The 22,680-nt window shown below is 55.5% G+C and overlaps 11 protein-coding genes across 15 annotated transcripts; 6 read left to right on the forward strand and 5 right to left on the reverse strand.

The window, feature by feature from the left end:
* Positions 1–147: 147 nt before the first annotated feature.
* JDV02_002713 (uncharacterized protein) lies at positions 148–618 on the forward strand (the record flags this gene model as incomplete). Its single annotated transcript, XM_047983769.1, has 2 exons — positions 148–285; positions 421–618. 2 exons carry the CDS (start codon positions 148–150, stop codon positions 616–618), a joined length of 336 nt encoding a protein of 111 aa, XP_047839741.1.
* A 686-nt stretch (positions 619–1,304) lies between these two features.
* JDV02_002714 (uncharacterized protein) lies at positions 1,305–4,114 on the reverse strand. Of its 4 annotated transcripts, none has more exons than XM_047983771.1 (8): positions 3,328–4,114; positions 3,088–3,267; positions 2,851–3,026; positions 2,757–2,794; positions 2,623–2,696; positions 2,505–2,565; positions 2,250–2,395; positions 1,305–2,178 (listed from the first exon to the last, which is right to left on the reverse strand). In XM_047983771.1, the coding sequence occupies exons 1-8, from the start codon at positions 4,099–4,101 to the stop codon at positions 1,891–1,893; spliced, it is 1,737 nt and encodes a 578-aa protein (XP_047839743.1). In that variant the 5' UTR covers positions 4,102–4,114; the 3' UTR covers positions 1,305–1,890. The 4 variants fall into 4 exon arrangements, with proteins under 4 accessions (XP_047839743.1, XP_047839744.1, XP_047839745.1 ...); XM_047983772.1 differs by having other exon boundaries at positions 1,305–1,871; positions 1,949–2,178; positions 2,623–2,794; XM_047983773.1 differs by having other exon boundaries at positions 1,305–1,871; positions 1,949–2,178; positions 3,088–4,114.
* Positions 4,115–4,353: 239 nt separating this feature from the next.
* JDV02_002715 (uncharacterized protein) lies at positions 4,354–6,388 on the forward strand. Of its 2 annotated transcripts, XM_047983774.1 has the most exons (4): positions 4,354–4,557; positions 4,738–4,893; positions 4,967–6,145; positions 6,213–6,388. In XM_047983774.1, exons 1-4 carry the CDS (start codon positions 4,495–4,497, stop codon positions 6,378–6,380), a joined length of 1,566 nt encoding a protein of 521 aa, XP_047839746.1. In that variant the 5' UTR covers positions 4,354–4,494; the 3' UTR covers positions 6,381–6,388. The 2 variants fall into 2 exon arrangements, with proteins under 2 accessions (XP_047839746.1, XP_047839747.1); XM_047983775.1 differs by having other exon boundaries at positions 4,738–6,145.
* A 2,342-nt stretch (positions 6,389–8,730) lies between these two features.
* On the forward strand, positions 8,731–9,911 carry HRT1 (Cullin-RING-type E3 NEDD8 transferase; the record flags this gene model as incomplete). Its single annotated transcript, XM_047983776.1, has 5 exons — positions 8,731–9,026; positions 9,248–9,454; positions 9,519–9,597; positions 9,680–9,750; positions 9,813–9,911. Exons 2-5 carry the CDS (start codon positions 9,374–9,376, stop codon positions 9,909–9,911), a joined length of 330 nt encoding a protein of 109 aa, XP_047839748.1. The 5' UTR covers positions 8,731–9,026; positions 9,248–9,373.
* A 51-nt stretch (positions 9,912–9,962) lies between these two features.
* On the reverse strand, positions 9,963–10,712 carry JDV02_002717 (uncharacterized protein). The gene is made up of 3 exons (XM_047983777.1): positions 10,442–10,712; positions 10,292–10,351; positions 9,963–10,220 (listed from the first exon to the last, which is right to left on the reverse strand). Exons 1-3 carry the CDS (start codon positions 10,490–10,492, stop codon positions 10,059–10,061), a joined length of 273 nt encoding a protein of 90 aa, XP_047839749.1. The 5' UTR covers positions 10,493–10,712; the 3' UTR covers positions 9,963–10,058.
* Positions 10,713–11,874: 1,162 nt separating this feature from the next.
* JDV02_002718 (uncharacterized protein) lies at positions 11,875–15,041 on the forward strand. Its single transcript, XM_047983778.1, has 2 exons — positions 11,875–14,101; positions 14,167–15,041. Exons 1-2 carry the CDS (start codon positions 12,855–12,857, stop codon positions 14,744–14,746), a joined length of 1,827 nt encoding a protein of 608 aa, XP_047839750.1. The 5' UTR covers positions 11,875–12,854; the 3' UTR covers positions 14,747–15,041.
* A 118-nt stretch (positions 15,042–15,159) lies between these two features.
* On the forward strand, positions 15,160–16,121 carry TIM8 (Mitochondrial import inner membrane translocase subunit tim8). The gene is made up of 2 exons (XM_047983779.1): positions 15,160–15,418; positions 15,631–16,121. The coding sequence occupies exons 1-2, from the start codon at positions 15,301–15,303 to the stop codon at positions 15,795–15,797; spliced, it is 285 nt and encodes a 94-aa protein (XP_047839751.1). The 5' UTR covers positions 15,160–15,300; the 3' UTR covers positions 15,798–16,121.
* Positions 15,911–17,129, reverse strand: RPL25 (60S ribosomal protein L25). The gene is made up of 4 exons (XM_047983780.1): positions 17,014–17,129; positions 16,751–16,806; positions 16,364–16,656; positions 15,911–16,299 (listed from the first exon to the last, which is right to left on the reverse strand). The coding sequence occupies exons 1-4, from the start codon at positions 17,039–17,041 to the stop codon at positions 16,212–16,214; spliced, it is 465 nt and encodes a 154-aa protein (XP_047839752.1). The 5' UTR covers positions 17,042–17,129; the 3' UTR covers positions 15,911–16,211.
* A 184-nt stretch (positions 17,130–17,313) lies between these two features.
* On the forward strand, positions 17,314–18,969 carry BMT2 (25S rRNA (adenine(2142)-N(1))-methyltransferase). The gene is made up of 2 exons (XM_047983781.1): positions 17,314–17,600; positions 17,661–18,969. The coding sequence occupies exon 2, from the start codon at positions 17,715–17,717 to the stop codon at positions 18,579–18,581; it is 867 nt and encodes a 288-aa protein (XP_047839753.1). The 5' UTR covers positions 17,314–17,600; positions 17,661–17,714; the 3' UTR covers positions 18,582–18,969.
* UTR4 (Acireductone synthase) lies at positions 18,937–19,949 on the reverse strand (the record flags this gene model as incomplete). Its single annotated transcript, XM_047983782.1, has 3 exons — positions 18,937–19,602; positions 19,786–19,826; positions 19,898–19,949. 3 exons carry the CDS (start codon positions 19,947–19,949, stop codon positions 18,937–18,939), a joined length of 759 nt encoding a protein of 252 aa, XP_047839754.1.
* An 853-nt stretch (positions 19,950–20,802) lies between these two features.
* On the reverse strand, positions 20,803–21,150 carry JDV02_002723 (uncharacterized protein; the record flags this gene model as incomplete). The annotated part of the gene is made up of 1 exon (XM_047983783.1): positions 20,803–21,150. One exon carries the CDS (start codon positions 21,148–21,150, stop codon positions 20,803–20,805), a length of 348 nt encoding a protein of 115 aa, XP_047839755.1.
* Between the last annotated feature and the right edge of the window lie 1,530 nt (positions 21,151–22,680).

Below are 22,680 nucleotides of genomic sequence, written 5' to 3' on the forward strand. Positions count from 1 at the left end.
CACGTACTCGACAAACAGCCTGCATTCATTCTCGTCACCGCCACGCTGCCTTGTGCTGTGTGTGGTAGTTGATCAAGCTGGACCTTGGTCGCAGGCTTATACTGACTGCTCAAGCCTTGGCGAGAGATTGCTGCACCCATTCCCACCATGTCCCCCGAAATCAACACCACCTTACCTCACTACAGGTACTACCTGTCCCCTCCCTCAGATGCGCCGCCGTATCTGCGGCACACCGATGCGCGATCCATTCCGTCCGTGCCGTTGCGGAACCTCTCTCTGTCTCTCGTACGATTCCCCTCCGCCCTAACCGCATCTACCTGTGGCTCGCCCCCCTCCCCGCCCAATTGATGATGAAAGAGCTGTCCGATGCGACCACCATCTTCGGTCGTCGCAATGGCCTGGAGCTGGCTAACTTATTAGCTCGCCGTCGACCTGCTGGCTGCAGTGGTCCGTCCCCCTTCCCTGAAGCCCCCAGCCATTGATTGCATCGAACCGGACCCTGTTGCACCACCGCCCGTTGCCCGCTCTTTGTTCGTCGTGGTGCAACCAGGGAGTTTTGTGGGCGAGACGAGGCACAGAGACTGTAGGAGGAAGAAACACGCCCCCTTCTTGTCTTGACGCGCGTATAATCTTGAGTTGTCGCCCGTCCTACGGCACTGTACCATGTTGCTGCCGCACAAACGGCGAGCCGCCTACAGCACGTCCACTCTTGCCACCGCGAGCACTCGCTCCGCGCCCGACGGTGACAGACTTTGAGGCCATGCCCAGCCGTCCCCTCTCAAGCATCGTACTATGTATAGACGTGCGATGCATCCGCCTGCCGTCTCGTCGCCCTCAGGCTATAGTATAGTATATACCACTACGTCACGGCGCAGCAATCAGTCGCCAATGCCCACCCATGGCCAACTTTTTGAGGCTTCAGCAGGCAAGCCTTGCCGGACGAGACTGCCGCGCTTCACCTCCCCTCCCTTCGGGGTCGCCGAGGCCTCTGGTCTCAACCACATGTCGCAAGATTAACGTCCCGGCCCGGGCGCCACCGACCCGACGATCTCCTGCCGTGCCCTTGTCTTCCTCCGCACGGAGGTTCCGGCGTCACGGGCCGCCCAAGCCAACAAGAGTCTGTCCAGTACGCCAGGGTCACATTGCCGAGAGAGCTTGCGTATGTAGAGACGAGTATTTAGTCGCCAAATGCCTATATGCGTGCCCACTTGCTTGTCCATGCTTGCGCCGGCGGAGGACCTACGGACTATCGTGTCCTTTACCCAACCATTGGCGACCACCACTAGCCCCTATCCCCCCCTCCCCCCCCCTCTCCTTGCCTACTCTACCCCGTGATGCTTCGTCCGTGGTGCAAGCTGCTTCAACTCGACCCACCTAGCGGCCACTGTCCATGCAGGTACGAAGTGCTTGGCACAATAAGAACCATCAGGCAGGGGGAGTGACCTGCCTGTCCGCCAATATATTAGCCCATGAACCCTTAGAGAGGCTTTCGGCTCTCTGCTCCCCCCGGCCCCGATCTTTAGGGGTCCAAAGAATCAGGGGGTGCTCTCGTGCGGCATGTGGTGTGAGTCCGTTGCTGCCCATCAGGCAATTCCAGTTTCACCACCCTTGGTCGCCAAATCGTACTTACTCGTGCGCCTTATCATCCGGCGGCGTCGAAAAACCAGGGCTCATCGCCCAGACCGTAGACGCGACCAGGCACCCGCATCGGAACCGGCACGACGTCTTTGAAGACGCTCAGGTCGGCCGCCGAGCCGCCTTTGCTAGCCTCTTGGGTATGGAGCCCCTGAACCGGGATCACAATACCGCATTCCCAGTTTCGAATATTCAGTTTAGCCTTGCCTGACTTCCTATCCTTCACCACGCGACCCCTACATGGGCGATCGATCGTCAGCTGGAGGCTTGCATCATACCGGCCTCTCGGCTTCTGACAGGAGTCACCACGTACCAGGCGCTTTCTGACAGGTTGGCACTTCCCACGTATGCCCAGGCGGGCCCGGTGTTTGGGTTGGATCCCCCATCAGAGCTTCCCTCTGCTTCTTCATCTTCCCTGCGCACGAAAATGACCTTGCTGTGCATGAGGAGTCCGTCCCGCGTGTTGACACAGTCGCGGACAAGCTCTCTCGGAAAGCCGGGAGAATGCCACCACTTCCGCTGAAGGCAAATTGTTCCCGCAGCCTAGCACAAGAGGTAGGTCACATCGCAATTAGCTCAATATCACGCTGCGCCGGAGCACCCTGGCCACCTACCCCTTTGCCACCCCTGCTGTCAGATATCGTTTTGCTTGTTGGAAAATAGATGCGAAAGCAATCCTTGAGTTCCCGTGACGGGTTTAACCGCTTGTCGCTAAGCTTGCGACCGGCTCTCGCGCTGTATGACTTCACTCCGTCGTCGCCTGTGTCGCATCAGATATAGGCCGCACTGAATGGGATTGGCAAATGGGCAGAAGAGTGGAAGATGCCCGGCGACTGCGAGGCCCCATACGGCGAGGTGAGCGTCCTTACCTCGACAAGCATTATACATGGCCTCGACCAATTCAGTCTTGATCGATCCAAGGGATGCACACTGGTGAACAAGCGTCAGCACGACCTTATCGATACCTAGAAAGCATTAGAGGCATACTATCATGTCGACTTGGACTTGCCCTTTTGTCGCCAGCCCGAGCCTGGAGATTGTAGCCGCAAGACCACAGTGTCCTGGGTTCAATATTAGTCTCCAGGCTATTTCAATGGTCCGGTGTAATCGAGAGAACGAACCAGCACCGTTGATGGCTTCATCGGTATGACCGCCCGGTCTGCAACTGTTAGAAATTCGGCGAAAGCCGCTGCTAAAATGCGCAGGGTAACTTGCCTGCTGTTGACAAAGCCCAGACGGGCTGTTCTTGAAAAATCGAAGTTTGACAGACTGTCAATCATCTTATTGTCAACTTCCATAGCTTGAAGGAAGTGTTTTAGTTGAAGACTGAAATCTGTTGGCGAGTGATTCGCGGCTTTGTCTAGACGCGGTAAGTCTATGATGAAGACCATCTGCCGGGTTTATCAGCTGGTTCATCAACGCCGTGTGAGTGAACGTCCAGGGAGTTCCTACGTTCTCCATTACGCCACTCTCGCCCCAGTCGTATGGCACGAGGTTGCCGGTGGGAACGACAAGACGTAAGTAGTCTTTATACTTGAGCAGTTGCAACTTGGAGTGCATGGAGCCTGGGCCATTCATTGGCGGAAAGCAGAACCTAACACCAGGTGGTGCATTCGCACGCATCTCTCCTTTCTGTGAAGCTGGATGTCAGAGTGCCTGTCTCGGACGCTGCGGAACTTTTGTATGACATGCCTGCTGCTCGTCTGCAGCGAAAGCCGCCAGAAGGAGCTTGGTCCTGCTCATGTCCAACTTGGAGAGCAGCCAGCCCTCGTCCCATTGAAAAGACGACAACATGGCCAGCATCAGCTGGTCCTTCTGCAGCACCTCTTCAATCTTGATGTCCTCGTTGGTTCGTGGGTAGCCACGTGCCCACGTTCGCTTCACAGTTCCGTCCGGATACGGCACTGGCGGTAGATGATTGACCGTATTTGGCGATTCGCGTGTCTCCGTGCCGATATTTTGTGTCTTCTGCTTCTTTGGCGGAGGCACTTGGATGACGTCGTCGTCCTCGCTAGCCACAGCCTGTCGACGTTTGGCGCCCAGTCGGGCGAGCCGTTCTGCTTCCATCGTCTTACGGTCCAAGGCTGTTAGATTGAAGGGGTCATCCTTCGCCGCAGTAGGCCGCGGCTTTGTCGGTTGACTTGGCGGCGACAACTCGGTTTGGTCCTGCAGTGACAACGCGATGGCATATCGCAGTCTTTCGTCGTCATCGGCATCGCCGCCTGGCTTGTCCGGCATGGTGGCCATGGTAAACAGCTCGATTCTACTTGGCTCAGTGACCGGCGGGAATGAACTTGTCGGCGCACAGTGAAAATGTCCTGCCTGCCTAGGTGGCTTGTCGAGAACCCAGGCCGTCGAACCTATGGCGTTGCTTGTGGTGACGTTCGGTGACACGTGCTCACGTGATAGCGCGTGTATGCTGTGCACGGAGACACTAACTGGCCTGTTCGTCTCACGTGGAGTCATAGGTGGCTCATACGGTCTAGGGTATGCGGCGCCTTGGGGTACCAGCAGACTCGGAATGAAAATAACGTATGAGTAAATGGCACCTCCCCCCCGGCGCAAGGCACATATATGGCGATTCAGCTTTAAATTGCGCGGCTGCAGTATCTTTGCTGAGTTTCACGGGTAGAATGTTCCCCGTACAAATTTAGTGGCAATATTGGGTGGAAGACTGCAACATTCCGTGGCGTCGAGCCTGTCCGCCCACATACATTGAATGGATCAATGACGTATAAGACCTCCCCAACCCATATGAAGACGCATCCGTGTGCCGCCATGACCAACCATCATCGCTTCCTGCCCAGGCCACGCATGCCTTGCATCTCAATACACAAATCGACGGGCCTGTAACACGACATGAGTTCACAGAACAATGCACGACGACACATTGTCGTAGTCGGTGGCGGTGCAGCCGGCATGGTGAGTGCACATGATCTACCCCTGCTTGTGTTCATTCGGAACGTGGGACATGGGGAAACAAAGAGAAAAGGTTGCACCGCCGTACTTAGGGATTCGCCTGGCCGGAGGGAAAAGGAAAACCCCAGAAGGAAAACCCCAGAAAACGCATAGAGATTTCGCAGAACTGACCGACAGACACAGTCTTGCGCGGCAACCCTTGCCAACCGCCCAGACAAATTCAGGGTAACCTTGCTCGAGAGAAGTGACGTCGTTGGTGGTCAGGCTACCTCAATACCCCTGAACGAGCATCGGCATGGAGCCTCCTGGATGAACAATGGGGTGCAGGGAGGATCGGGGGTAGGGACCCGGCCGTCAAGCCCGAAGACACCCTCATCACCGTGAACCAACGCTGACAGTGACTGTTGCCAAGATCTTCAAGCACACGTTTAATTTTTTCGAGCAGCAGGGCTACCCAGCACAGGAGGTAAAACTTCAGGTCTCTTTCGGCAAAGGCGAAGATGGCTTTTGGACAAATGTCTTTCCCAGCAAGCTCGTGTCGCAGTATGCCGCCGACATCAAGAAATTTGGCCTGTTTCTCAAAGTCATCAAGTGGACGATGCCGATTCTCGGCCTTGTCCCCATATCCATCATGCTGCGCATCTTCTTCTTCAGCAAGGACTTCGGCGACAAGATGGTGTATCCATTGATTGCACTGTTTCTGGGAACCGGAAACCAGACCGCCCGTGTCCCCTCTGCCATCGTTGAGCGTTTGTTCGACGACCCAAATATGAAGCTCTGGGACTACGACCCGGTCACATTGCTGCCGAACCTGCCTACCATGTTTACATTCGATAACCTCCATGAGTTCTACGGCGCCTGGAGGAAGGACCTGGAGCGGCGTGGCGTGGCAGTCAGGACCAACACGGAGGTTTCCAAGGTGCTGTCGAGGTCAAACGGCAGGGTGGAACTCGCAATCAAAGACAACACAACGGGACACACAACAGAGGAGACATTTGATGACATGGTGCTATGCGTGCTTGCAGATGACGGCCTGCGTCTACTCGGGAAGCAAGCAACGTGGCGGGAAAAGATGGTCTTGGGGGGCGCCGCTTTCTACGACGACATTACCGTCACGCACAGCGACAACAAGTATTTTGAAAAACACTACGAGACACGATTCCAACAGCATTTGTGCGCGGAGCCCGAGTCAGAGGCCCAAAGAGAGCAGATTGCTTTCGCTAGAGGAGATCCCGAGGAGCAGGACGAGCACGGTCTCGGGTTTAAGCCCATGTACTACACTTTTACATACGACAGAGACCCGCGGTCCATCGAAATGTCATTCAACTGCAGCAACTACCAGCACCAGCTCAAAAATGCCAACATCAAGGCCGGCGCCGGCGTGCTCGAGCCGGTCTACCAGACTATTTTCCTCGACAAGAACAAGCAAGATATGTGGACCATTGACGAGATTGATAAGTCGAAAATCATCAAGCGCAATTGGTGGCACCAGCTCGGCCACCGATGGCAGCACTACCTGCGCGTCGTCCCAGGAATGATGTTTTTGCACGGTAGGAACCATACTTACTTTGCTGGTTCCTGGACCTTGGTGGTAGGATGCCCTCCACGGCAGTCATTATGTGGCCCCTCGAGCAAAACGCTGACACTTGTCGCGACAGAACATGCACGAGCTTGCCTGTGTCAGCGGGATAGCGGCCGCATACCACATCGGAGCCGACTATGTCAAGTTTGATGACTTTGCCCAGGATTTTTTCGCCAAGTATCTGCTACTGTCCCATGGCATCGTCTTCTCCCGGGAGGAGAAGCGAAGGAGCAGGTCGAAATAACCGCCCCCCTTCTCGAGGTGTGGGCAGGGCACGTTCTCTATAGTGTGTAGGACAGCACGCACAAGTATCGCGTGGCTCTGCACAAGCGAGACACTATAAGGCAATATGTGTCAAATCCTGCTGTGTCGTAGGACCTAAGCGTTGCAAATACCCGTGTTAATGTCTATCCTATGTAATGCCAAACCTTCGGCAATGAACCTTTCCCAGCGCCCCGTTAAGAAACCACATGGGTATTGTGACGACGTAGAACCAAACCCCTTACCAGCCGCCAAATGCAGATGCCCACCCTGAGCCCCGTAAAAATAAGAAGAGCCATAAGATCCAAATGCCCATAGAACAGCCGTGACCCGTAGTTGGATTGCAAATCCATCCTTATGTACCCTGCCCTGCGCGCATGTGGCTCATGGCATCATGCTGAAAATAGCGAGTGTATGACATTGCCGCACGCTCCCTCGCCCCCGCCCCCTGACATGCCCAAAATCGTAACAACCGTGCCAGACGAGCGTCCAAGAAACCCATGCTAATGTCCTGGGATCGGGTCTTTATGCATCCAGGTTCATCGAGAAAGAAGCCTGCTGTCAGGCGACGAGGCATCCGGTGCCATATCTAATTTCAAGATCCTACGCAAGTCGTTCTCTAGCGCCTGATAATCGCTGGCCCGAGAGTTGTCCAGGTTCACGGGCTGAGTAGATGGGGAAGATGCGGCTTGCCATCCGTGGGGACCAGCCTGAGTTCCTGTAGCGGACGAAGGGGCCGCCGCCGCGTGAGCTGCAGTGTGTGTTGATCCGGGAGGCTTGTTTCCACCAAAAAGGAACTTCTTCAAGGCCTCAGTCGGATCGTCAGAAGGCAGCTGCGGCCCTGCAGGATCATGGCGCCCCGGCTGTGACTGAGGTCGAGACGAGCTGGATCGAGCAGCCTTGATCCGCTCCTGGTATGGAGTTGAAAAGGCTGGGCCCATCGGGCGGCCTGGTGTGCCATCGAGCTCGGAGCTATCAATGGCACCAAATGATTGTTTTGTGGCCCCCAGTCGACCCGCCGGGGGTGCTGATGACGCGATGGACGTGTTAGGATCGCGTACACGTTGACGTGGAGGGGAGACGTTGTGCGGGTGGTCGAAGGTAGCTCCCAGCGGTGCTCCTTGATGTCCCCTCTGTTTCTCTTCTCGATGGGCGCGGAACATGAAGTCCAGGGGAGACTCATGGCTTTGAGGCACGGAAGAAGGGCGGAATGGGGTAGGCGCGTCGTTATCGGTGGCTGGTGGAGAGGGTTGCTGGGCAATCTCTGCAGCATCATTGTGGACTGGCGAACGATTCGACATCTTCGAAAGAAAGCTCGGCATGGGAAGAGCAGAGGGAGCTGGAGACGCGTGGAAGGTAGCACCGGCAAAGGCAGCGCTGCCGCCCGTCTTGGCCGACATGGACGATTGAGGCGGAGATCGCCGCCTGCGCTGGGCTGATTCGGGAGACGTCTGAGGATTTCTGCCCTTCGGCCTGTTCCTGGTCCGCTGTCTCGAGCCATTATGTGCGGTGCCGGACTCTGCCGGAACTGGCGAGCCTGAGGAAGTTTTGTTGGGTGTTGATGGCACGTGGGCGCGCTGGTGATGTCGTGAGTAGTCGATAGTGGCGGCGTCATTCTCCGACGCGTACGCCTTCTGAGTATTAGGGCCTGTGCGTCCACCCGTGCGACCATTTCTCCGGCGCGCTGGAGTTGTTTTGGAATTCGTGTTGTCGGCCATTTCGTAGTGATTAGCTGTGGCAGTGAGGTGGGATTGTCGCGATAGCTCGGGAGGATGGTGAAGAGGATGAGGCCTCGGTTTGTCGGGATGAGAAGGAAGCAGGTGCAGGGACAGTGCTGTATGGGACGGCGCCTGTGTCCGACGTGGAGGTTGATCTGAGAGGGTGAAGGGTGAGCGTTGATGGAGTATGAAGAAGCTGCTGTTTTTGTATTTCTGGAGGCAGACGCGCGGTGATCCCCCGGGCGTTTGTTTGGTGTCGAGCAGAAGGTTTGCGGACAGTGTGACTAACGGAAGGTTTAGTTATGTATGTAGGCAGGCTTCAGCGGTGGGCGGGGACCCGTCAAAGGCGAGATGATGACGGAAACCTGAGCGGACGCGCCTCTGGCCCGCTAGGCTAACTGCGTCGCACCAAGTACCTCCGCCGTTAGCGGAGAGCGGCCTGTCTACAGCACGCATGGAAGAGTGACTTGCGGTTGGAGCGGGGCAAGCCCGGGGTCACCTGCTGGCAGGTACCTGCCATCTTGCTTGCTTGCCACGCGCCCCTCAAGAAGCAAGCTGCTGGAGGTCACGGCTACAGGTCGTGGCTACAGTGGGTAGACCTCGCCACACGCCCAGCCCAACCATCCATTGCTGCGGGTACCGATCTAGTACCTAGTAGATACTGCGCAGCAGGCTCTATCGGACCTTCGCTGGTCGCTGATGGCCCGCAAGGGTGGAAGCTCCAAGCACCGCTCACCACCACACGCTCCATCATCACCGACCTGCCCCCCCCCGCGTCATCCGTTGCAATAGCCCCAAACGTGCGCCGGCGGCCGCATGACACCTACATCCACGAAAGCAGCCCAGGCACTTCAATCTGTGCGTTTGGCATTCGGCTTGAGCGCCTCCGACCGCGTTTGCGCGCCATCAAGGTCCGTCTACCCGTGGAAGCAAATGGCATCGCTGCCACACTGCCTTCGGGTTCTCCCTGCTCTCCTTCTTCCTTACCTATGCACCCGACGTCGTCATCCTCCCACTCTAGTGGGCCTTGCCACCTCTCTCTGCCCGATTCATCATCAGCACGTATTTTTCTTGGCTCTTGAGACTTCTACATACGGCTTGCAGTGGCTAACATTTACCGCATCTAGTCCAGCCTCCCCCCGTCAAATTGTCACCGGCGTTCTGCACTACACGGCCTGCACAGCACTCGCCGCTGTCCATAACATTTTGCGATCGCAGACCGAGAGATCTGCTCCAAACACCAGACACAGCTGTCGTTATGGCTGACGTTGAAATGAGTGACGCTGCCCCTGCTCCTGCGAAGAAGGCTGAGGGGAAGAAGAAATTCGAAGTGAAGAAGGTAGGAGCCGCACATCCAGTGGCCAGCTACAACGTCGGTCACATCAATACTGACAGTTGGACAGTGGAACGCCGTTGCTCTGTGGGCATGGGATATTGTAGTGGATAACTGTGCCATCTGCAGAAACCACATCATGGACCTATGTGAGCTCTGCCCGTAACCAGCCTTTGGCCGGGAGGACCGGTGCCGTTGGTGCGGTTGTTGACTGACCATGTACGATACTAGGTATCGAGTGTCAGGCAAACCAAGCCTCGGCCACGAGCGAAGAATGTACGGTGGCTTGGGGAATCTGCAACGTGAGTACATCTATGCGTGACCGAGAAACTATTGCATTTGGCCACAGCTGACGCCCCGATAGCACGCCTTCCACTTCCACTGCATTTCGAGGTGGCTCAAGGCCAGGTCTGTCTGTCCGCTGGACAACAGAGACTGGGAGTTCCAGAAATACGGCCGCTGATGAGCCACACGCTCTGCGGGGCCGACTCCTTCAAAATCACGGCAACGGTGCTCTTTGATGTTAGAGAGTGCAAGCACATGGCCAAGGTCATCATTAGTCTGGCTTCTCTCTGGGCACCTCGGTATCTCTACACGAGGGTCGCTTGGCCTACTGCCAACCGGAGCCTGCTGGCAACCATTTCATAGGATTCTTGTTGTAGACAGGCCAGGGTGGCACAACCGCGAGGAACGTGAAAGCCGTACCTCCCAACCCAATATAAACAGCCTTCTGAATGTCCTGGTACAAGTAGCCGACGTTGAACGCCACAAGCTGTGTTGGTGATTGGGTTAGCGAGCCTCTTGGTTCTTGGTGCCTGATTTGGCATGTGGGTTCGTCCATACCGCAGAGATAGCGAGCAGAAGCGTAGCGAAGCCCTCGGCGCGTCTCTGGCCCTCGAAGTCCTGAACAGCGATCACTCCATCAGCTTATGCGGAAAGGCAAGGGGGAAACGGCCGATCATTGGAAAACCGCTGTCCCGGTATGGTTCGTACAATTTGACCCTCTACCAAGTCCCGCGCCTTGTCCATGATTTCCTCGGCCATCGTTGTTGGCGGCGCGATTCGATTGATGGTGTGTTGGAGGGGCGCGAAACGGGGCAAACAGTGCGTAACTTGAGGCGATCTGCGCTCCGGAGGTCGCAGGGCAAGGATACAGTGTATTGCAGAATGCAATTGATGTCAACGATTCAGGGCGATGCGTGAGGTAAGTTCGAGGACAGGGACGGCTCCGGGCGGTGACGTCTCATCCTGTATGGATTCGAAGGGACCACGTTGAGCAAAGGGGAGGGAGGTGCTGTGAGACGTGTCTGAGGAGCGGGTACGTGCCTGCCCGCGCCGACCGCTGGGGGACCAGGCAGGCTGAGGTACCTGCGTCACCCTCTAGGCAGGCATCGACTCACCCAAAGGTACCTTAGTACGTACCTTATGGATGTCGGTGGCTCTGGTGCCAGACTGGCAAACTGAATGGCCCTGTGCGGGGACACTCCAGGCGTCTTCCCCCTTCCAATTCCCCCGCCGCCAGTGTTTAGTGGCTTCAGTGAACCCCACCAAGGCGGCTTTAGGAAAGGTACAGTGGTGTACCTCTAGTTACTAGGTACCTAGTTGTACTTCGTTCTGGGTACCTGGGATAAAAGGACTCGACAGCTTCATTAAACAGCTAAGCCGTATCACCCTGTCGCCTTAGTAGATACTTAATATATATCTATATAGGTAATTGTAAGATCCCAGCTAGCCAGGACCAGCAGCTACGTGACTGCTGGGCGTGGGGAGATATCCCTATACGGCTCGCCCGCGCTTCGCTATTTAAGCTCCTTAAGCTTTAGTCTTAGTCTATAGCGATAGGCGCAGCCTAACGGCTAATGCAGCTATTATCTCTCTTGCCTGACTGAACTAACCGTGCTATTGCCCTTATAGTAATTATTAATTAGCGCTAGGCTAAAAGTATAGCGATTATATATTATTAAGTTTAAATAAGAGTAAGAGCGCTATACCGCTTTAGTATAAGGCTAGGCTCCTATATTATATATAAAGTAAATTAGCTATAATATTAAATACTTTATTTAAGCTAAGTAAGTACCTATATATTATATATAGAAGATAAGATAAGAATATACTATTATATATAGACTTTAAATATCTTTTAACTAATAAAAGTAATATCTTATTAAATCTAATATAATTTTTTTACTTATTAATATATACTTACTAATATAATATATAAGTAGTTAATTTTAATATATATAGTAGGTATCCTACTAACTTAATTAGTAGCTAGGGATTATCTGCGGTACTCCCGGTAACGACTTACATCTCTCTGCAGTCCGCGCTGTATTCTGATTTTAGAGGGCAGATAGCATGGTCTGCATAGAAGGGAGGTGTTCTGCACAGCACGCAGTCCTTTTCGTGGGTGGTCGAGGTGCTGCCAAGACACCGGGAGCCTAAGGAGGACCCCGCAGCAATGAAATCTCTGGCAAAAACGCCGGCCGATGCAAACCTGACTACTAACGTTAGTAAGTACCTTAGGTAGTGGCGGGCCGGGCCAGTCAGGTTGCGCCGATGCAGAGCCTGACGCTTCCGTCCAATACGAAATTTACCGCTTTTTTCGCATCACAGCAAACCTCTTCTCTACCGGCACATCCCGCCTCCTCTCACTCAACCAGCCCTCTGCGTCTGCACTGAGCGCCTGCACAATTAATCGCTCATATTCGCTGTCTTCTACTTTAGAGCACGCGACGCGAGTCTTACTTTGCTATTGTTTTATTTCCCCTCCGCTGCTCGCATACAGCCAGAGACCGGTTCGTCCTCGACTCGCCAAAGACGACGTCACTTTCTCCCAACAACCTCCGCCCCCCCTGGCTCGACGTCACTCCTCTCAAGCAACATACGCCGTCATCGACCAGCCTGTCGCCTGCCTCGCCCAAATATCGCCTCGACTTCCCCTCGATCCCTCCTAAACCTTCAAGTTGGCTCAACTAGCCGCTGCACGCGTCGCCGCCTCTTCGCTACTCGGCCCTGGTCTCTGGGTCTACAGCGGAGTCAATAACAAGCCCCCATAATTGGGGTGAGCGTGCAACGAACAACTTTGTCCGCCCTCTACTTCGCCAACCTCTTGCGAGGTTTGTCTACAACTCCTCATCGGAGTATCGAACCTGTTTCGACCCCTAATTTTGCTCCCAGCCGCCACTCGGCGCGCAGCCGCCGCGCCGGGTACGTACGCCAGACGGGTTAGTCGTCGTCCACCAATGGTTCAACGTCACCATCGTCGACACACCAAGCTATGAGCCCCTCGCCTTGAACCGTCTCCTCGTGCTTGAGAAGCCAGTAGACCTTGGGCATCTGTTGGCCAACAAAAGCGACAGACTTGTTTGACAGCAGACAGTCGAGCGATCTCCCCTCGTTGCCCACCATGTCCGACCACGACGGCATGGCCTCCGACCCCGGCTATGACACGCCGGTGCCGGAACTTGATGATCATCGCCACCAGTCGTCCTCATCCCAGCGCACCGAGCGCCCCCGCAGAGGAACCTTCGATTCTCTTTACGGGACAACGCAGCTCGAACCGAACCCCAGTACTCCGGCCATTCGCGTTCGCGACTTCGAGGAGGCAATAATCGATGAGGATGGCCTTGAGGTTCCGGCCTTTACTCGTCACGGGCGTCGTCCCACTGCCGACACTTGCGACGCAAGGTCCGTGTCTCCACCGAACTCGGTCAAGGCCTTTGCCCAGGCTCGCCGCAGGGAGCGGGAAATGTCCTTTTCGGAGCCCAAAGGTGAACTGGAAGATGTGCTTGGCCGGGCCATGTCCGTCTCCAGCCGCCGCAGCCATCGAAGCCGGCCTCGCACCATTGATGACTCTGGGAGTATTCTGACCAACAAAGAAGCAGAGGAAGATGTCTGCTTCCCACTCCAGCCGGGCCATCGTAACCATGAGCTCCGAATCGATTTTGACTATCTTGAGGGTTTCATCAACACAGAGCGTGCTGCACGCGTCTGTAGCCATGAGACTGGCCGTTCATACCCCTGCGAAGACTTGCGAACTCGATCTGCGGACAGTCGCCCGACTCAACTGGCCACAATTGACGGCGACATTGTCGACATGCCGTCTGACGAGTCGATGACAAACGAGAAGGAAGATTCGGAAGGTCAGGTCAAACCCGTACAGCCGAGTTCGTTGGACAAAAACCGCTTTAGCTTCTTTTCGTCTGCCTGGGAGTCGACCATTCACGCTGCCGAACTCGGCGACCTAGTGCTACCTGGCGAGGATATTCGCGGCCTCTTTGAGCTTCCAAAAGACGAAGAGCATGGCGTGTGGTGGCTCAACGTAAATCGGGCCACGAAGGAAGAAGTTCACGGAATTTGCAAAGCTTTCGGAGTCCACCCCCTGACCATTGAGGATATTATCACGCAAGAGGCCCGAGAGAAGATCGAGCTGTTCCCCGCATACTACTTCGCCTGTTTCCGATCTTTCAATGTCGTCGAAGAACCGGACGGCATCGAGTATGAGCCTTTCAACATCTACGTACTCGTGTTCCGGGAGGGAACCCTGAGTTTCAGCTTCGCGCCCAATTCGCATGCCTCCCAAGTGCGGAAGAGGATCACGGCCCTCAAGGAATACGTGTCCCTCAGCAGCGACTGGATCTGCTACGCCCTCATGTGCGTATCATCTCCCCCGCTGACAAGGCAAGTCCGTAGGAATTGCTAACGGGTGGGAGTTTCAGTGACAATATTGTCGATTGCTTTGCCCCCGTCATCAGAACCATTGAGCTGGAGGCGGATGCTATTGAGGATGAAGTTTTTATCATGCGACAAGACGACTCCAGCTCCTTCCTCCGCTCGATTGGTCGTGTGCGAAAGAATTGTATGGCTTTGCTGCGGCTTCTTGGCGGCAAAGCCGACGTTCTGCGTGGATTCACGAAGCGTTGCAATGAGAACTACCAGGTTACGCCTCATATGGACATTGGAATGTACCTCGGCGATATTCAAGATCACGTTGTGACCATGGCGACAAACCTGGGGCATTTTGAGAAGATGCTTTCGCGGGCACACAGCAACTATCTCGCGACCTTGTCCATCAACAGCATCTCTCAAGGCACTGACACAAACCGTGTTCTCAGCAAGATCACGTTCTTGGCATCTATTCTGGTGCCTCTGAATTTGATTAGCGGTGTGTTTGGAATGAACGTCTCGGTGCCGTGGCAGGGTAGCGGCCGGCTCGAGCCCTTCTTTGGCATCATTGGAACCATGGCGTTGGTCTGTTGCCTCTTTCTGGGCTTGGCGCGTTGGAAGCGCTACATTTGAGCGGAACTTGTGTAGAGTCGGACGCGTGGCGTGGCAGAGGTGTCAAGTCTTCTGTTCTCAGCAGTATATAGTAGGTACCTATTGAGGTGTTGGTGGCGATGACCTTGTGCAAAGCGCCAGGTGGTGTTGCTGTGGCCAGCTCATAATGAGAGACCTACCTAGCCGGCGTAGGGCATCAAGAGGCTGAGTCCATCAGGATACTTTGTAACTTAGTATGTAGCAAGGAACAGGCCCGACCTTGACCGCGAGAAGAATTGTTGCATCCAATGAGTGCGCGGCCTGGTTAGTTATACGGAGTTTCGAGTTGGCGTTCCCCTGTTCACCAATAAGTGGGGCACAGCCGGCTGCCCATTCGCCAAACCGGGCTGCGGTCCGAAAAGTATTGATTGAAGCAACCTGCACTTCTCGACGGACTTCCTCAAAACTCCATCAGCTGCCTTCCTCTGCGCCTTGACATCAGACCAGCGCATAACTATTCACACAAAGAAAAGCTGCGACATATCAAAGGGTGTCCGTATTATATCAGAAGTAGTCCTACTACTGCGTCTGCCAATATGAGCGCCACACAACCGGGCGCCGATAATTTCGACCTCGAGAGGCTCAACGACAAGGACAAGGGCGAGCTTCGCCAATTCCTTGCCAACGAGCAGCAGCGATCGCAAATCCAGTCCCGTAAGTCGAAACTTCCATACATACCTCCCCAGAGGCCGACGCGGCCAAGTGCACAACGTCCAGGATACCAGCAACGGTACATCCTGGGGTCAGCGACGGCCGTGGACTGGGCGGCAAACACGCCGGCGTTCCTTTGTCCACATGGGCGAAACATGCCTCCCTACTCACGCGATCTAAGATGCGCTTGCTGACTCGAAGAATTCCGAATGCAGAAACACACAGCCTCACCCAGATTTGCTGGAACAAGTGCGTCACCGGCACCATCAAAAACTCCAAGCTCGATCGTTCCGAGGAAGGCTGCATGGCCAATTGCGTTGACCGATTCCTCGATATGAACTTCCTCACCATGAAGCACCTGAACAACATGCGGTCTTCTTGAATAACGGATACTGCGACAATCGATAGCATGTACACTGGCTGCTGGGCGACAATAGACATGATCTTACTGCATAAAGTGGGGAGTTTCCGTCACAGTGGCACAACAAATTGCTCGCAAGAGTAGAATCCTACATCACGATCAGAAGTGAAGGGTTTGGCAGGAAAACAAGCAGAGATTCAGAGAGCGGGGTTGCTAGACACCCAGACATTCGCAGCAACTACAAGCATTCACAATGCGACTATTGTTTGCGCTCTGGGGTGGTTGAGGATCGGCTGTCTTGACTTCATCATCCATTTGCATTGTAAATGACATGCTTCAAGTGCGCCTTTTAATTTCCCGATGCCCGTGCTTTGCATTCAAGACCAGACCAATCCGCAATGAAAAGGAAATTAGCCCCCTCATCACTCAACCACTCTACACCAGAGACAGCTTGTTGGCGGCGATGTCGAGGGCATCGACGTCGGGCGTCAGCCGAGCATAGGCCTTCTTGGAGCCGTCGGGTCTGCAGCATAACTTGTCAGTCCATGCAAGAACAATCGCACAAGGGGCATAGCGGTGCAACAAACCGGATGAGGGTGTTGATCTTGACGGTATCAATGTCGTAGAGCTTCTTCAGGGCCTGCTTGATCTGGGCCTTGTTGGCCTTGACGTCGACGATGAAGACCAGGGTGTTGTTCTCCTCCATCTTCTTCATGGCGCTCTCAGTGTTGAGAGGGTGGATGACGATCTTGTGCTCATCGAGGCGCGGCAGGTGAGGGATCGACTTGCGCGGGTACTTGGGAGCGCGGGAAACCACCAGGGTCTTGGGGCGGTGGAACGAAGTGCTCAACCGGACCTTGCGCTGCTTGTGGGAGTGCGACTATTGACAGAAGGCCAGCCTGGTCAGCTACTACCATTTCCGACAAAGCGAGCAGTACCGAGGAGACTTTTCAAAGTATCGCGAGTAAACTTACACCCTTGAGCGCGGCCTTGGCAGCAGCATTGGCCTGCTTGGAGCCCTTGGGGGCGGCTGTGAAAGAGAGACGCATCAGCAATCGCTCTTATTCAGAACTCGCAAAATCTGCTGCTGCATGATGCATTGGACCGAGTGGTATCATGGTCGGTTCGGTAATCGTTGGCGCAATCTTGCTTCGCAGCTGGAGGTTTTTTTTTTTTGGTTTGGCTCAGGAAGCTCGGAGGGGGGGTTTCCTCCTGCTCTGTTCTCTTCAACCCGTACCTTTCTTGTTGTCCTTGCCGGCGGCCATTATGTCGATGTCGTCTGCACACAAGGTCGGGTTTGTGCTTCGAAACAGGAGTGATGACAATGAAGAAAGTCGGCAAGCAAGACCACGGATATTTTTTAGGCGCTGTGGGCGAAATTTCCGCTTAGGGTTCTGTGGGTGCCGCCCCCCCTTTCCCCCCGGTCGCGCGATGCTATTGGATGGGCCAATGGTCTTGTGCGCACGTGATGAATCCATACCTCTTACCGCTTTGGAGAGCCCAGTGGGTTTGGCAGTGCCAGGCGCTGGGCGGAAAACTGTGGATGAGATCCAAATGCTGTACGTACCAAGTTCACCGACGACGCACCATGGACATACCAGTAGTTCAGTTGAGTCTAATGGCCGATTCCATCACCCCTTAGGTATTATAGGCGGGGAGTGCTATGCAACAACGAGGCCCTGATTTCTCTGCTGGTTTAAAGGATTGTGGTCGGACCTTCCACTTTCACAGTCCAGAAGCCAAGAAGTATCGTCAAGGTACAACCCGGGTACGCCATACTGCGGCTTGGCCTGGCCAGGTCATGATGAACTTGACAGACTCAAGGTTGGTCTTTGTTCCGATGGCACTCAACGGATGCAGAGCTAAAGAGAACGAGCAAGCTAGCCTCCGCGGGCCAAGGATTCTGCGGATAGTGACACTCCAAACTTCATAGTCACCATGGTCGCCAAAAAGAAAGCGTCGCTCCAAAGCCTCAAGGCAGGCCGTCCGCCTACGGCCAAGTCTGGCCGATCCATGTCCCGCAAAGCCAGCCGGACCCTTATTAACACGCACCACCAGCTGGAGAAAAGGCGTCGGCAAGCCACAGCTATGGGAGACGGCCAGGCAGAGGCTGCCATTGCCGCCGAAATTGCTTCTCTCGGCGGCCTGGATCACTATCAGCAAGCGAGTTTGCAGGGACAAAGACTCGACCGCGGTGGCGACACGTCAAAGGTTCTGCTCGAGTGGCTGCCAACGAAGAAACTGGCCACAGGGCGCCAGCGGCTTAGGATGTTGGAGGTTGGGGCGTTGAGCACCCGCAATGCTTGCTCACGAAGCGGGCTCTTCGACATGGTGCGCATCGACCTAAATAGCCAAGAGAAAGGCATCGTCGAGCAAGACTTCATGGAACGCCCGCTGCCATCCAGCGACGCGGACAAGTTCGACGTCATCTCTCTAAGCCTCGTGTTGAACTTTGTGCCCGAGGCTGAGAGCCGCGGTCAAATGCTTATGCGAACGCTTTCTTTTCTACGAAAGCAGGTTATGGCGACCCAGGACCAGGTTCCGTTCCCGTTGCTCTTCTTGGTTCTGCCTAGGAGTTGCCTGAGCAACTCGCGATATATGACGGAGTCGCGCCTGGAAGAACTCATGAGTGACTTGGGCTATCGGCGCAGCCAGACAAAGATGACCCAAAAGCTGGCCTACAGCTTATGGCGGAACACTCAACTTCTCACACCAACGGAAATCGCCTTCACTAAGCGGGAAGTGAACCCCGGCAGGGCTAGGAACAACTTCGTCATTACATTGCACCACCGCGGAGACCGATGAGAAAAAACTGAGAGAAGCAATCACTGCAGTTTCAGGCAAACCACTAGCGGCAAACACTTCAATGAGAGCATGATTATTCTGATGTACTGGATGCCTCCAGCACATGTCGTCAAAGAGAAATTCTAACCGAACCCGTCTCCTGGCTTAGGTGAGGACCATGACGTAGACATCCACGAGTTGTAGAATACTTCAATTCCAGACGCAGACAACGCCGCAACACAGCCTCTCGCTATTCGCAGGGGGTCGATAGCGTGGCTTTCCTTGTCGAGGGTAGTCACACCGATGATGCTTCTTCCGCAATGGTCCTGGCGAACATGAATGAGGCGGGGGAAAAGTGTTAATTTAGACGACAGGTCTATGGAAAGTTACCTAAGGCTTTCAGTGAAGCACGAATTCGGTCATTGGACTCGGGGCTGAAGTCAGGAATGGCAAGCTGGGCCAGTTGATCGTTTGGTGGAAATGGGGCGTTCTTGGGACGCGTGACTGGCAGGCTCACCATCCCAGATGTCAACGCCGCGCTGACCTCTTTGAGGTTATCGCTCAAGAAAAGCCAGCGGGAAGGGGCGATATCCGGGTAGCTGGCGAGGATGGTGGCATAGCTGCCTGGTTCTGTCTTTGGGCCGGCATTAACAGTATCGAAAAATCCAGTGATAAGCGGCGTGAGGTCGGGGGGGGTGGCGCTGGTATGGGCAAAAAGCAGTTTCTGGGCTGGGACTGAACCGGACGAATATATGATGATTTTCTTGCCGACAGCGTGGGCTGCAGTGATGAGAGGAGCCACGTCGGGGAAGAGGGGCGCCTTGATCTCTCCTGACTCGTAGCCCTGTTTCCACAGGTGACCTTGAAGAGCTTTGAGGTACGGTGCCTTGACGTCCCTCGCAATCAGATCGCGAACATGTGCTTCCAGGGCGACTCGATCATTTCGATATTCGGCAGGGAAGGCATCACGATACTGGGCAAAGCTCGAGCTGTCCCAGTTTTGGTCAAGGTGTCCGGATAGCGTATCTAGTGCGTAGGGGAACTGTATGGGATTGAGGTCAGCACCTCGCTCATCTGATAGACGCCTCGGTTGTCTGTCCTGCGTCGGGACATGGGTCGAGTGCACGGAGGATCCCACCAGGTATGGCTGCAGAAGCACAACTTCGAGGCCCAATGGGAAGGCTACGAATTACGCCGCCGACGCCGAGCAACGGGACGGACTCACGAGAACATCATGGACAAATGAGATGGAGCAGACGGTCCCCTCTGTGCATCGGGAGCGGTTCGATTAGCATGGGGCTCTCGTCGGCAAGCAGGCTGTCTGGCCCACGACGTACCAATGTCGAACACCAAGACTTCGAATTCGGAAAATGCGGGCGTCACCGCCATGGCTTTTGGCTAGGTTGGTTCCTGCTCAATCTCCGTTCGATACCCTCCCAAAGCGTGGACACTGAGATGGCGGCGTTGCTTGTGAGGCGGTGAAGGCGGTTCGTCGTTGCTGAAGATTTTTTTCTTTCTCGATATCCTTGTCGTCCGGCCCTGATGAATTCCTTGCGTCGCGTCGCGTGTTTCTGTGGGTGAGCGTTTCAATGGGAACCTTTTTTTCCCGCTCCTGCGTCGTCGTGAGGCTGCCGACCTGCGAGCTAGTCAAGCCATGGCCAATGCAGTCGTGCAGTAGCGGGCTCAAACCAGCTGAACCGCCCCTGGAACTTGGACCTGTTTTGGTATAGGGTAGTGGATGGCGTCCTGCATCATGCACCTCCGCAATGGCGGTCAGCGAGCAGCTTCGGACGAAGCCAGGAAACAACAACTAACGATGAAGGGGGCCCGCATGGACAGGCGGCTGGCGGGACGCAGAGAAGACCGTTTTGGACGGGTCGCCGAAATTGGGCAGTCTCTGGACGCAACAAGACCCAACGAATGTGGTGATGACTGCACCAACTTGCACGACGGGCGCTAAAGGGTTGGTATTGGGCAGAAACAACTGCGCCTGCGAGCCGAAACTTTGGTACTGTGGTGCTGCTTCGACAATGCAGAAAGCATGGTGCAACGCCGCACTTCATTGCACGAGCGTGGTTGGACACAGATACGAAGTAAGTTAGCACGTAGGAAGACCGACTGTGGCCCTTGGTGGCTGTCATGTGGCTGGCATTTGCATCGATATTGTACATGTTGCTGAGCCGAGGTCATTCTATATCAGACGCCATCGCGTATCAGCCACCGGCCCCGAGCCTGCTATCTCTCACCCCCGCAGATAGATGGTCAACAACGTGTTCCCGGTAACTGCACCACATCGTCTGGTCGTCCGCATCGTCGAGCAGATGAGACGCGCGACTGCGTGGATGGACACTTTGTAACACATGCACACCGATACGTGGCCATGGGCGACGACTCGAATGACAAGCCGCCCGACCACGGCGCCTGCATCATCTCCACCACCAACCGGCGATGTACCATGTATCGGCCCAGGCAGGAGCTTGGACAATGCCAGCCCGCATGCCGGCAAGAAGGAGGCAGCGACCACCCAGCCATCCAGCCTGTGAGTGGACGGCGGCATGGGCGGCCGGTTCACCGTGCAAGCAGCGGCCATTCATGGCTGCCGCATGGACCGCCAGAGGATGTGGTGGCCATGGGCCAATCCAGCTCGAGGCCGGGCCATGGCTGCATCCGCACCATGGCATGGCCCTGTCCCTGGCCTGGCGAGGATGCGTGAGGGTGAGGTGAGCCCCCTTGGCGGCCCTGTGATGGGCCTGCGCGAAGTACTGCCTGCAGGTGCGTGCGTGCGTGTACTATGCGCGCGACACGTCCTTGCTGATCAGTGATGATGGTGCCATGTCACGCCACGACGCCGTCGTCCAGGTATCCCATACTACTCCGTCTCGTACTTTGCTCAGGTTGCCCTGTGGACGAACCGAGTTGGATGCCTCGACACCCCGATCCACATGCCTCGAGGGCAAGCATGAACCCGACAGTTACGCAGGGAGCAATCGAAGGAGGGGGGTAACAACGACAACGCGGGGCTGCAAGCCATAACAACAGAGTGCCAAGTCTTGGTCGAGGTGAAGCATCATGTCCGTCCGTCTCAACCAGCTCGCTTGCCACCGCCGCCGCCGCCGCCGCCGTCGGGATCCTTTCAAGGGTGATCAATCGCCTGATGCCGCTGGCGTTGACGGGGGATTGACGGTTGTTTATCCGCTGTTGACTGTTGACGCCAACGCAAAACATGAAACTCGATGCACGGTGCTGCGGGCCGTGAAGCGACTGTGCCGTGCCATGTAGGTGACCGCATAGGGGGCTTGGCGATAGCATGTGGAACCCAATGTGCAGGCTGTCTCATGCCTGTTTCTGAGTACCATCAGATAGCAGCCACATCGGCACGCAGTACCCTGCACCGTCTTTGCTGAGGGTCCGAGATGGTGGCACCCCAAACATTCGGCATGCAGTAGTAGCACAGGGAGCGCGTTCCATCAAACCCAATCGCGGCCCCTGTAGAGCTTCCAAGTTGAGACAGACACAGGCTCGACGAGCATGCAGCAAGGACAGTGCCGGGGATTGACGAGCGAGAAGCTGAGCGGGCATTTGGGCCTCTCTCCTGTAATATGGCCGTGTGCAGCCGCCGACACAGCCGCGAGCCAAATGTGCGCGGCGCAGGAGCCGGGACAATAAGCGCCCCGTGACAGGCACGACGCGCCTCCCCAACAGAATGGGAAGCCCAAGAACCGAGTGCGTGCTGTTCCCCAGCAGCAGGTACTTCGTAGAGCATGTACCCCCCTGAAAATGGACCCTTATAAGCGCCACGCAATCAGGGCCAAGATACGTACCCCGAGCATCAGAGTACCTCGGACGGTATTCGAGACAACTGAAGCGCGGGACACCAGAGCCACCCCTCTCCACACAGTGTCGCGCCCCTGGGACTGCTTGACAGCGTGGGCAAGTGCGCAGGTCGACTTGCGGTTCCGCCCAGTGGTGCCACGCTGCTCGAGAGGTCCTCCCCTCGTGCTGCTGGGGTATTTTCGGGTGGATTTGGGGGGGGAGCGCGCGCGGCAAGACAACGTTGGAGTGGGTGAGTGGGCTTTATGTTCGAAGCGCGAGATACCTAGGGATGAGGTGTCTGGACGCC

This window comes from Purpureocillium takamizusanense, chromosome 2 (genome assembly GCF_022605165.1).
Source record: "Purpureocillium takamizusanense chromosome 2, complete sequence".
NCBI classification, from domain to species: Eukaryota; Fungi; Ascomycota; class Sordariomycetes; order Hypocreales; family Ophiocordycipitaceae; genus Purpureocillium; species Purpureocillium takamizusanense.

Bases quoted from the DNA above. Each gene is read 5' to 3' on its own strand.
- JDV02_002714 (XM_047983772.1), bottom strand. From the start codon at position 4,101: ATGACTCCACGTGAGACGAACAGGCCAGTTAGTGTCTCCGTGCACAGC. The intron at 3,268-3,327 runs GCATGTCATACA...CCAGCTTCACAG, and splicing joins TCGCTGCAGACGAGCAGCAG to AAAGGAGAGATGCGTGCGAA. The intron at 2,179-2,249 runs GTAGGTGGCCAG...CTCTTGTGCTAG, and splicing joins ACAGCAGGGGTGGCAAAGGG to GCTGCGGGAACAATTTGCCT.
- JDV02_002715 (XM_047983774.1), top strand. From the start codon at position 4,495: ATGAGTTCACAGAACAATGCACGACGACACATTGTCGTAGTCGGTGGC. The intron at 4,558-4,737 runs GTGAGTGCACAT...CGACAGACACAG, and splicing joins GTGGCGGTGCAGCCGGCATG to TCTTGCGCGGCAACCCTTGC. The intron at 4,894-4,966 runs GTAGGGACCCGG...ACTGTTGCCAAG, and splicing joins GGGTGCAGGGAGGATCGGGG to ATCTTCAAGCACACGTTTAA.
- JDV02_002717 (XM_047983777.1), bottom strand. From the start codon at position 10,492: ATGGCCGAGGAAATCATGGACAAGGCGCGGGACTTGGTAGAGGGTCAA. The intron at 10,352-10,441 runs GTACGAACCATA...ATCGCTGTTCAG, and splicing joins ACTTGGTAGAGGGTCAAATT to GACTTCGAGGGCCAGAGACG. The intron at 10,221-10,291 runs GTATGGACGAAC...TCACCAACACAG, and splicing joins TTCTGCTCGCTATCTCTGCG to CTTGTGGCGTTCAACGTCGG.
- JDV02_002718 (XM_047983778.1), top strand. From the start codon at position 12,855: ATGTCCGACCACGACGGCATGGCCTCCGACCCCGGCTATGACACGCCG. The intron at 14,102-14,166 runs GTGCGTATCATC...TGGGAGTTTCAG, and splicing joins TGGATCTGCTACGCCCTCAT to TGACAATATTGTCGATTGCT.
- TIM8 (XM_047983779.1), top strand. From the start codon at position 15,301: ATGAGCGCCACACAACCGGGCGCCGATAATTTCGACCTCGAGAGGCTC. The intron at 15,419-15,630 runs GTAAGTCGAAAC...TTCCGAATGCAG, and splicing joins GCGATCGCAAATCCAGTCCC to AAACACACAGCCTCACCCAG.
- RPL25 (XM_047983780.1), bottom strand. From the start codon at position 17,041: ATGGCCGCCGGCAAGGACAACAAGAAAG. The intron at 16,807-17,013 runs GTACGGGTTGAA...TCTCTTTCACAG, and splicing joins CGGCAAGGACAACAAGAAAG to CCGCCCCCAAGGGCTCCAAG. The intron at 16,657-16,750 runs GTAAGTTTACTC...TTCTGTCAATAG, and splicing joins CCAAGGCCGCGCTCAAGGGT to TCGCACTCCCACAAGCAGCG.
- BMT2 (XM_047983781.1), top strand. From the start codon at position 17,715: ATGGTCGCCAAAAAGAAAGCGTCGCTCCAAAGCCTCAAGGCAGGCCGT.